Source organism: Gastrolobium bilobum, unplaced genomic scaffold (assembly GCF_033153095.1).
Source record: "Gastrolobium bilobum isolate Gb01-03AN ecotype WA unplaced genomic scaffold, APGP_CSIRO_Gbil_v1 utg7961, whole genome shotgun sequence".
Classification (NCBI taxonomy): domain Eukaryota; kingdom Viridiplantae; phylum Streptophyta; class Magnoliopsida; order Fabales; family Fabaceae; genus Gastrolobium; species Gastrolobium bilobum.
Genome location: NW_026899198.1, coordinates 264,794 through 277,060, shown reverse-complemented (window position 1 = coordinate 277,060; position 12,267 = coordinate 264,794). Strand labels below are relative to the sequence as shown.

General features: G+C 36.4%; 2 protein-coding genes across 2 annotated transcripts in view; one reads left to right on the top strand and one right to left on the bottom strand.

Annotated features, from left to right (window-relative positions):
• Positions 1-543: 543 nt before the first annotated feature.
• Positions 544-12,267, top strand: part of LOC133288180 (uncharacterized) — a 36,322-nt gene continuing 24,598 nt past the window's right edge. Inside the window, exons 1-2 of the mRNA XM_061485887.1 lie at positions 544-826; positions 10,388-10,740. Coding sequence (XP_061341871.1) covers positions 10,420-10,740 — 321 coding nt within the window. The 5' untranslated portion in view covers positions 544-826; positions 10,388-10,419. The remainder of the gene's footprint in view (positions 827-10,387; positions 10,741-12,267) is intronic.
• On the bottom strand, positions 5,576-8,358 carry LOC133288188 (uncharacterized). Its single transcript, XM_061485895.1, has 5 exons — positions 8,070-8,358; positions 7,295-7,942; positions 7,137-7,231; positions 6,813-6,974; positions 5,576-6,601 (listed from the first exon to the last, which is right to left on the bottom strand). Exons 1-5 carry the CDS (start codon positions 8,356-8,358, stop codon positions 5,576-5,578), a joined length of 2,220 nt encoding a protein of 739 aa, XP_061341879.1.

Below are 12,267 nucleotides of genomic sequence, written 5' to 3'. Positions count from 1 at the left end.
TGCTATTTTTATAGTATCATTGTTGCAAATTTGAATTGTGTTTGTGAGAGATAAAATATATCAAATGATATGTCATTGCATAGATATTGAAAAGTTATGTGGAATAAAAAAAATAATTACCTCATTCGGATACCCGAGTCAAAAGTTATGGCCTTATAAAGTTTTACAGTTAAACTATTAATTTTTTGTGCCACGTGTTAACACCAAACGAGTCACGCCTAATTTAAGCGTGAATGTCTGGGGAGTCATGCTTAATTTGGACGTGAATGAGTGTAATAAATTTGTAGATAATTTTGAAACAACTATGTATACATAATTATTTATTAAAAGAATAATATTTTAATTTTTTTACCGGTTGAATGGATAAAAAAAAAAAGAAATCAATCTTGAGAAATAGTTTTTTTTTTTTTTTTTTTTTTAGAAAAAAACGCAGGAAACGGATGTATCGAAACTACAAAATGGGTTTTTGAAAAAAAAAAAAAAAAAAACTCAAAAAAAAACTCAGAAGGAGGAAACCCCGTTTCTCCCGGAGGAAACCCCGTTTCTACTAAGTATATATACAAAAAGCTATGTTTATGTTATCCCGTGCATACCTAACTGTTCTTTCCCCGTCCGCTATTTGAAGGTGCAGAGTATTTGGTTTGTGTTAAAATACCTCTTCAACTGCCTATAAAGTAAGGTTTAAGCATTTCGACGGTTCAGCTCCAGCAGATTATAACATTCAATTTCCTTCCAGACTAGATTACTTCCATTCTATGGAATGACGCGCAGATCTTGTATAAAGAGAGAGCTGAGGAAATCTATTAGCATAGAAGAGATCGAAGAGGTAGGTTTTTTCTTTTTTCTTTTTTATTTAATTTTTCTATCTTAGCTATGATTTTTCATTCAAAAGAATGTGGGTTTGAAGCACCAATGTTCTAGGTTATGAATTTGAATTCAAAAAATAGATTTTTTTTTGTAAATATACAAGATAAAGTTGTTTTTAAGGATAGTCCTCGTCTCTATTTTCGAGAATTGACTTTTCATTTATATATTTTTTTTAATTTTTGGTTTCCCCCCTTTTTGATTGAGTTCACCAAGTGTAGTCACTAGTTAATTTGAGATAAAAGTAATATTGATGTTGATTAATTGACTTTTATTTATTTATTTAAATATGTTGTTAAGAGAGAGTCTTGAATAGTGGTAACAAGTATTTTTCTCACCCCTATCTTTACTATTTGGGATTTAATGAGAATTGATTTTATTTAAATGTTCTTATTGTAGAACATTATTACACAATGATGAAATTTAATTTGAAGACCATTCTTGGTTGGGACACATTGATTGAGTCTTCCTTCTCTACCTAGAATTCTTATGCTATAGGTTCATTTTCATCAACACCTCCCATGTATTTTGGGAGAGGGGAGGTTGTCTCATTCCAAGGGTAGGGTTTGCCACATGCCTCAACGAGGTTTATAGCTGTACTCATAAATGACCTATCTATTATGCAACCAACTCTGTCAAAAGGTTAAGCTATTAGGTGAAGATAGATGAATGATTTTATATTTTATATTATATCTCACACGTTTTGGTGATTGAAAAGTTACGGGTTCAAATCTTGAAAATATATTCTTTACAAATATGCAAGAGTAAGACTGCATATAAGGATTATTCTTGTTCCACCCTCATTAATCAAGTTTTAATGAGGAGTATTTATTTTTTTTACTTTGCAAATATCCACATTGATTGATGAGGATTTAAATCATAGAATCAGAGCAGGGTGGATGAAATGACGCAGTGCATCTGGATTTTTGTATGACCGCAAAATTTCCTTTAAACTAAAAGCAAAATTCTATAGAACAGCAGTAAGGCCTGCAATGTTATATGGAGCTAAATGTTGGCCAGCATATAGGCAACATGAGCATAAAAGAGGTAGCGGAAATGAGGATGTTAAGGTGGATGTGTGGTTATACGAGAATGAGTAAGATAGAAATGAAGATGTTCGACGAAAGGTGAAAGTAGTACCAGTGGCGGAAAAGATGAGAGAACATAGATTGAGGTGGTTTGGACACGTAATGAGAAGATCATTTGATGCTTCTGTAAGAACAAAGGTTTGTTACCAAGAGCTTGACATAAAGAGAGGTAGAGGTAGACCGAAACTTACTTGGAGGAAGGTAGTAAAACAGACTTAATGGAGTGAGATATAGATTGGCGAACGGTGTGTCTTAGGAAGGAATGGAGGAAAATTCTATAGAACAACAGGAAGGCCTGCAATGTTATATGGAGCTGAATGTTGGCCAACACATAGGCAACATGAGCATAAAATGGGGTAGCGGAAATGAGGATGTTAAGGTGGATGTGTGGTTATACGAGGATGAATAAGATAAGAAATGAAGATATTCGACGAAAGGTGAAAGTAGTACGGTGGCGGAAAAGATGAGAGAACATAGATTGCGGTGGGTTGGGCACGTAATGAGAAAGACCATTGGATGCTTCTGTAAGAACAAAGGTTTGTTACCAAGAGCTTGACATAAAGAGAGGTAGAGGTAGACCGAAACTTACTGGGGGGAAGATAGTAAAACAGGACTTAATGAAGTGAGATATAGATTGGCAGACGGTGTGTCTTAGGAAGGTATGGAGAAAAGCTATAAGCATGGTGGAGGGGTAGATCCGTTTTTATTCCTATGTTCCAGACGATTCCTTTTTAGTCATTTTTCCTCTCTATCTTCCCCCTCTCTTTCTTTTTTTTCCTTTTCTTTTATTCCATTTTTCCTTTCAATCTTTTTTCTCTTACCTATTTATTTATGTGTTTTTCTTTTTCTTTTTTTCCCTATATTCCTTTTTATGTTATTTTATTTTATTTTTATTTCATTTATATTTATTTATTTATTTTTTATTTCTTACCTTCTTATTCTTTTCTGTCCCCCTATATATCCTTATTTGTATTTATTTTAATTTATTTTTTCTTATGATTATGTATTGCTTTTGTATGGATAATATTATATATATATATATATATATATATATATATATATATATATATATATATATACTTAAATTTTATTTTTATCATTTTTTCTCAATTTTTCCGTACCTTTTTTTGGGATCCCAACTAGTTTGGGATAAAAGTGTTGTTGATGTTGACTTTTAACATGCCTACTCATACAAGAGGTCTTTGGATTTGAAGGATGGACAATACACAAACTCACCTATATGTGCTAACAAATTTCACAATATTTGATTTTTTTGAAGAATGAGGGTGACAAAGATTGAAATCTAGATCACTTGGTTATAGAGGCTCTTATACCATATCATGAACCAATTCAACCAAAAAGCTTAAGTTATTATGTGAAGGTAGATGAATGTGTTATGATCCAGTTGTAAGGTTTGGGATTTGAAGTTCTACAATCGAAACATAAGGTTTTGCTGTGGGATCTATATGAACTTTAGACTCTCCTACCTTACATGTTAGGTTTTGGGGTGAGGCTCTTCCAAGGTTTGTATCAATTGATATCAAAACTTTCATTATGTCTCCTAATTGATATCAAAGCTTTCATTAGGTCTTCCAGTTGTTACGATTCAATTGTAAATTACGGGCTTTTGAGTCCCACATCCGAAACATAAGATTCTGGTGTTTGGTTTATATGGACTTTTGACTCTCCTCCCTCACAAGCTACCTTTTTGGGTGAGGCTCTTTCAAGATTCGTATCTGAATGTCTTATATTTTATATTATACTTCTAACGCTAACAATAAATGCTCACTAGTACCCATGAACTTTGGGTTGATCTGGTTCAATCTTACCAACATTAATTAATACAGTTTTTGGTAAAAGTTTATTATATAGTTGTTGTTAGTAATGATTGTTACTGGAGAAAGAATCATTGGAATAGCTTAGAGAATTCTCTGAAGCTTATATGGTATTTATAATGAGTAAAACAATAATGTACAAGTATGGACACCCATGCTAGAGGAAATGGAAACCCATGCTGAAGAATGGAAACCCATTCTTTCATTATTCATCAAAGCAATAATAACATATTCTGACACTCCCCCTCAAGCTGGAGCATATATATCATATGCACTAAGCTTGTCACAGATAAATTGTATTCGTGGTCCCCTCAGTGATTTAGTAAGAATATCAGCAAGCTGATCGCTGGAGTTAACAAATTCAATATGGATTTCTTTAGAAAGGACTTTCTCTCTGATAAAGTGGCAATCAATCTCAATATGTTTGGTCTTTTCATGGAAGACTGGATTTGATGCAATATGCAATGCAGCTTGATTATCGCAATAGAGTCTCATTTGATTGGTATCTCCAAACTTCAACTCTTTAAGTATTTGTTTTACCCATATGAGTTCACATGTAACATTTGCCGTTGCCCGATATTCAGCTTCTGCACTGGATCTTGCAACCACATTTTGTTTTTTACTTTTCCAAGATACTAGATTACCACCAATAAATACACAAAATCCTGAAGTTGATCTCCTGTCACTGGGTGATCCAGCCCAATCAGCATCAGAGTATCCTATAATTTTAGCATTACCTTTATTTTCATACAACAATCCTTTTCCTGGAGCATTCTTAATATATCGTAAGATTCGAACCACCGCATCCCAATGCTCAACACATGGAGCCTGCATAAATTGACTTACTACACTTACCGGGAAGGAGATGTCTGGTCTAGTTAGGGTAAGGTAGTTTAGTCTACCAACTAACCTCCTATATCTGTTAGGATCTGAATACAGTTCTCCTTGATTTGGTAATAACTTGTGATTTGGATCCATTGGAGTGTCAACAGGCTTGCAATCTGTTAAAACAGTCTCTTCCAAAATGTCTAGAGCATATTTTCGTTGTGAAAGCACAATGCCACTCGGTGATTGAGCTACCTCAAGACCGGGAAAGTATTTGAGTCGTCCCAAATCTTTTGTTTGAAAGTGTTGAAACAAGTGCTCTTTCAACTGCAAAATACCCTCATTATCATCACCTGTAATAACTATATCATCAACATAAACCACCAGATAAATACATCGACCAAAGGGAGTGTGACGATAGAAAACTGAATGATCAGCTTCACTCCGAGATAACCCAAATTTCTGTACAACTGTGTTGAACTTGCCAAACCAAGCTCGAGGGGAGTGTTTCAACCCATAAATGGATCGTTTTAACTTACAAACTAGTCCAGACTCCCCCTGAGCAACAAAACCAGGTGGTTGCTCCATATAAATCTCCTCATCTAGATCACCATGAAGGAATGCATTCTTTATGTCTAGCTGAGATAAAGGCCATCGCCTAATAACGGTGATGGCTAGAAATAGACGAACAGATGCCATTTTGGCCACTGGAGAGAATGTTTCACTATAATCAAGACCATAAGTCTGAGTGTATCCTTTAGCAACAAGACGGGCTTTAAGTCGATCAATACTGCCATCAGAGCCTACCTTAACTGCATATACCCAACGACATCCAACAACCTTTGTGTCTGGGGGAAGTTGAACTAAGGCCCATGTATTACTGTGCTCAAGGGCAGTCATCTCATCAATCATAGCTTGCCTCCAACCAGAGTGGGAAAGAGCCTCATTAAAAGTGTTAGGAATCTAAACAGAGGACACAGAAGATACAAATGCATAATATGACGGAGACAAACGGTGAAAACTCAAGAAGTTATAAATAGGATGAGAATTACGAGTGGTACGACTACTTCTACGAATAGCAATAGGAGAATCACTGACAGACTTACCGGGAGTTGATGCAGGTGCAGTAGAGGAAGGTAGGTTCGTAGTAGGAAAAGTCGTTGGGATAGGACATGATGTATAAGGATCCTCAGTGACTACCTCGGTTGTAGGAATGGCTGCCTTGGAACTTCGCTGGTATGTGATGAATTGTTGTTGGGGAGGATCAAGCTGGTCATGATCTGGCAGAGAAACGATGGGTTCCTCATGATCAGGCTGAGTACTTGTAGGTACCTGTAAAGAAGACAAAGGGAGAGCACCAAAGTATGGTACTGGTAAAGCCTCAGAGATTACTATAGGATCAGTGGTTGAAGTGAAGTAAGGTGTGTCTTCGAAAAAGGTGACACTGGCAGAGATATACTGACGATGAGTGATAGGAGAATAACACTGGTACCTTTTTTGCAATCGAGAATAACCAAGAAAGACACATTTGATAGCACGAGGGGACAACTTGTCGCGCCCGGGAGATAGATCATGGACAAAACAAGTACAACCAAATACTCGAGGAGGAACTGTATACAAAGGAATTCGCGGGTCTAACACCTGAATAGGGACTTGATGATTGATAGCAGAGGAAGGCATACGATTAATCAAATAGCAAGCGGTTAGGACAGCATCTCCCCAAAATTGCAGTGGCATATGAGCATCTAACAACAATGTACAAGTAGTTTCAATAAGGTGACGATTTTTTCTTTCGGCTACTCCATTTTGTTGGGGGGTATGCGGACATGATGATTGATGCAAAATCCCATGAGATGACATAAACAATGAGAAGTCAGCAGAGAAATATTCTTTGGCATTATCACTACGTAAAACTTTGATTGTTTTGCCAAATTGATTATGAATCTCACTGCAGAAGATTTGAAATATGGGAAAGACTTCTGAACATTCCTTCATTAAAAATAACCAAGTACATCAAGAAAAATCATCAATGAAAGTCACAAAATATTTAAACCCAGTTGGTGTATAAACACGACTAGGACCCCAAACATCAGAATGAATAATAGAAAAACTAGATGTTTGACTGTTGACCTTACTAGGAAAGGAAGAACGAACATGCTTGCCAAGTTGAACAACTGAAAGACTTTTCGATTTTCAATACCTGGGACCATTTTTTAAGTTTTAATAAACTGGGATGACCAAGACGGTGATGGAGAAGACTAGGAGATTCCACAGTAGCACATGCCATATGAGAGGTTGATTGGAGGTAATAAAGTCCTTGTGATTCATGTCCTATGCCAATCGTCTTTCCCGTACCACGGTCCTGGATAACAAAAGAATCAGAATAAAAAGTTACGGAACACTTCAGAGATCTTGTAAGCTGACTCAAGGAAATTAAATTAAATGGACAACCAAGTATAAATAAAGTAAAATTTAATGACATGGATGCATTGGGTGAGACAACAACAATGCCTCGGACAGATACTTTGGAACCATCAGCTAAAGTTACAAAACGAGGACAAGTAGGTGAAGAAAGAGAAGAGAAGAGAGACTGATTACCAGCTACATGGTCAGAGGCACCTGAATCAAGGATTCAGGGTGTGAAATTATTTCCCGTATGAGAAATACAAACTGTAGGATTACCCGAATGAGCAACAGTGGTAGTAGAGGATTGGGTTGGTTTTGCTGCTTTCAACTGAAGAAATTCCTGAAACTCCTTTTCTGTAAGAGAAAATGACTGTTCACCAGATCTGTTAAATCTCGTCCCTTCTTCTACACCAGGTTCAGACTGAGTGAGATTGACAGATTTATCAGGGAAACCATGTAGAGAGTAACATGTCTCCTGAGTGTGGCCTGATCGCTTACAGTATGTGCAGTGAAGATTGTTGTTGCGATTACCTCGACCACCACGACCTCCCCGAACTCCTCGTCCACCACGACCTCCACGTCCTCCACGAAAGCCAGAGTTAGTGACTAAAGCGGAAGCTGAAGTGTCAATTATGTTAGGACGCGGGTCTGAAGTAGTGGAATTGGGAACCCTCAAGAGGCGAGTGGTAAGATAGTCCATGGTGGGTACTTTGTGACTAGTCAAAAGTTGATCTCGAATGTGATTGAAATCAGGATGCATAGCACGCAATACCAGGACTACATATAGATTTTCCAACTTTTCCAACAAGCCTTGATGGCTGTCAGCCTGTAAAAACATTTTTAGTTCCTCCACTGCTGCCTGTGCCTGAGCGACAAAACTTGTCATATCATGACTATTTTGGTGAAGAGAAGCCAATTTCTGGGCTGCATCATAGAGTCTTTGAATGTCATTAGCAAATAAGTTGCGAGCTTTATTCCAAAAAGTGACATGTTTTAAAAATGCGAATATTAATTAAAATTGTGGGTTCCACAGATTGCCATAACAAGGCACATAACTGATAGTCAAACCTTTCCCATTGACTTCGTTCTATTTGAGGAATATCAGAAATTGACTTTTCGAGATGGTCTGAAAGACCTTGACCAAGAAACCACAACTCAATAGAAGAGGACCAAGCTAAATAGTTCTTACTATTTAACTTTTCATATGTAACTGTTGGTGAACTTGAAAAAGCATAAGCAACTGGAGCATGACGTACCGGATTGGTAACTTCGGATGAAACAGGATCTTTAGGTGAGAGAGGAGTTTTGGGACCAGAAGAATATTCATCATTTGAAGCCATATTTACTCCAATACAGCTAAAAAACAGAACCAAATCGCACAAAACAAGGCAGAAACACAGTACTGGAACATAAGTGGATTGAACAACAAACAATAATAAGTGGATTTGGATAATACACTATTGAAACAAACCAAAATGGAGCAACTCAATACTGGAACAAAAAGAGGAGACTGAGGCGAACTTCACCGCGAATGGAGACGAGCAGTGGAAGGCGGCGCGTGGCCTTCACGCGCTCGGAACTGGGCTGCGCGTGGGCTTCACGCGCTCGGACTGTGGCGGCGCGTGAGGAAGTTTCTCCCGGCGGGGAGCTCCAGATCGGGTCATCGGAATTTTCTGGGTTGACTGGGAGTGTTTCCATCTTGATTCACAGTGGTTTTGAGGTATGTTGGTGAACCTGGGAGTGTTTAAGCTTTTGAATGAACTAAGTTGGTGAACCTGTACGTTGGTTATGGTTCCTGAATGAACCTTGCTCTTGATACCATGAAGAAAGAATCATTGGAATAGCTTAGAGAATTCTCTGAAGCTTATATGGTATTTATAATGAGTAAAACAATAATGTACAAGTATGGACACTCATGCTAGTGGAAATGGAAACCCATGCTGAAGAATGGAAACCCATTCTTCCATTATTCATCAAAGCAATTATAAGATATTCTTACAGTTACAAAGAGTATCATAAGGAATTTACGACAGATTAAGAGCTTGAATTTGAGAGAAGCTGAAGGTTTCTTCCCTGTATCATATTTTCAACAGCCACAGCATCTTTGAAAATGATGTTTCCAGATGTTTGTTAAAAGAATCTATGGCTTTTGAAAATGCAGTGGAAGAAGCAACCATAGAAAAAAATTATGAAATAAGTTTATGGCCTTTGCTGTCACAAAAAAAAAAAAAAAAAAATCATCGAAAGGCATAGCAGTTCTAAACAGGGCCATAGGCTTGACCCTGCTTTACAGATCTGTTTTGTAGAAATGACCTAGATAGAGCAAATGAACAATGGAGAATCCCCAGAAAAAGTCAACTTTGAGGGGGCTAGATTGTATCAGGTTTCTTACGATTGGAGTTACTACTAACAAGGGGAGAGAACAAGGGAAGTGAAGAGATGGAAAAGCATAGAAGAAAAAGAGGAACGTACAGCAATAGGAAAATGGACATTATGCTTCATGGCATTTGACAGGAGGGGTTTTTCTTGAAATCAACCCAGAATTTTTAAATAACATGTGTTCTATCAAATACATTCTTCTGTTTTCTAGTCTAAGTTGAAAAAGGCTAATTCAAGATAAAATGGCCATACCTTTTTGATTCCTTAGCATGAATGTAAATGTATCTATCCTACACATATGCAAGGTATCATTTATGTTATTTATGTGAATTTTCACCATATGGATGGCTTTTTTATTTATACACAACATTTTTTTGTAATATTTCGTGGTTTGTAAAATTATTGTTGTTGAAACTATAAGGATTGAGGTATAGAGGGAGGAAGGAGAGAAAGAATGAATAACATTCTTTATTGTTATCATATGATGTGATACAAAAGACAAAGGAATAAATTGGTTTTGTACTAAATAGATGACTCCTATAAAGAAACAAATCATGAAATTTTAAGAAACGGGGAAACTATTCCTGAGAGATTATCTATAACACTCAAAACTATTTTAAGATATAATCAATATATTACTCAGTATGACAATATATTACGTAAACTATTACAAGGTATTTTCTAGATATACTAACAATTGTCATTATATTCACCAAAAAAAAATTATTGTCATACTCAGTTGTTTAATTAAACTGTCACAAGTTAGTTTGTCTTTGACCCTGATCTGAGGTTATTGGCTGAACATGCTTAGAGTAGAAGAAATTTAAGCCTGCGTATGATCATTTCTTGTGACTATTGATTACGTAAACCTCTCTTTTCTCTATCTAAATTTACTTTAGTTCTTGTTGGCTTGGTTTTTTCAAGCCCTTTCATGGGCCCGTATTTATTCATATTTCTGTTGATTTCACTTATATTTTTGGTCAAATGTAGTTGTTACTTGCTGTGTTTCACCATTTTGTGCCATGTCAAATGCCTCAAGGAGTTTGGTTGCTTCTAATAAATATGAAAGAGCAGGACCTGATTACTTTGGCTATTATTCTTCTGAAGTAGTAAATCTATTGTCACAAGATGAGGATGTTCTGCCTGTTGCTACCCAAACATCCGAGCTACCTGAAAATAAATATGGAGAGGGAAGAAAGAATAATATAGTCAATCACAACGACAATTTTTCTGGTCCGTTTTATAGTGATAGTATTGGAGCTGGGCTTTCAGATTTCAAAAAGGACAGATTAAGATCACTGCTCAGACAGAGTGTCACTGCTCTTTCATTAGAAGTTGATGAGGTATATTGTGCATCTTGTACCAATTAATGGGGTAGCTATTCTTATTATTATCAAGAATCATTTCAACCCAAAAACTTATGTTGTAAGGTGAAGGCAGATGAATAATTTAATATTTTATATTACATTTTTAATGCATGTCCTCATACAAGAGTCCATTGGGTTTGAAGGATGAACAATGCATAGGCTTATGTACCTGTAAAAAAAAAATTTCACAATATTTATTAGAAGATTATTAGAAGAATGTGGATGGTAAGGATCGAACTCAGAACCTTTCGGTCATAGAGGCTTTGATACCACTATATCAAGGACTATTTCAACCCCAAAACTTAAGCTGTTAGGTGAAGGCAAATGAATGGTTTTATGTTTTATATTATATTTCTAATAATCATTAATAAAATAGGCCTCATGGGTTTGTTTTTTATACATTCCACAGTCTTGATGATATGATATTCCTAGTGGTCTTGTTTTTGTGGTACATTTCCCATTCAATCATTCATTAAGAGTGCTCTCTTTATAAGATTTGTAATTATTCATGTGAAAATAACATGATATTGATCATCAAGCTTATAGCTCAATTAGCTCCAACCCTAGTCTTTAAGATTGGGGCGTGATGATGTTTGATAGAATCGTGGATCCAAACACGGTTTAGGATGGGTCCAAGAAGGGGAAGGCCTTATGACTTTATACCCTTAGGCCTTACTAGTGCTTAATTGTAATTAGGAGGGAGACATGTAAATGAAGAGGGAAAATTATATATATATATATATATATATATATATATATATATATATATATATATATATATATATATGCAACGTATCATTGTAATTATATAATTTCACATTTCATATTCCTTTACTCTTTAATATGGTATTAAGAGCAGGTTCGATTTCCCTCTTACTTGGCCATTGTCATGGTTGAAAAATCGAATCCCTCCATCATACCCAAACACCTCCAAGCATTGCCAACCCTAGAAATCAACCTTTCCGAACTCCAACCTACCAACCAAGGCCACCAAATGACCGAGAAGGAGCCTATCATTGTAATTATATAATTTCACATTTCATATTCCTTTACTCTTTACTCTTTAATATGGTATTATGAGCAGGTTCGATTTCCCTCTTACTTGGCTATTGTCACGGTTGAATAATTGAATCCTTCCATCATACCCAAACACCTCCCAGCACTGCCAACCCCAGAAATCAACCTTCCCGAACTCCAACCAACCAATCAAGAGCACCAAACAACCCAGAAGGAACCTATCATTGTGATTACACAATTTCACAATTCATATTCCTTTACTCTTTAATATGGTATCAAGAGAAGGTTCGATTTCTCTCTTACTTGGCCATTGTCACGGTTGAAAAATCGAATCCCTCTATACCCAAACACCTCGAAGCAGTGCCAAACGACTCAGAAGGAAATTTCGAACCGACCCATAAAATTTCACCACCAAGCTCTAGCCAAAAGCTGCCATTGTCGAGCATGTGCAGTCCACGTGCCACCCTCCAGCCACCGTCCCGTTTG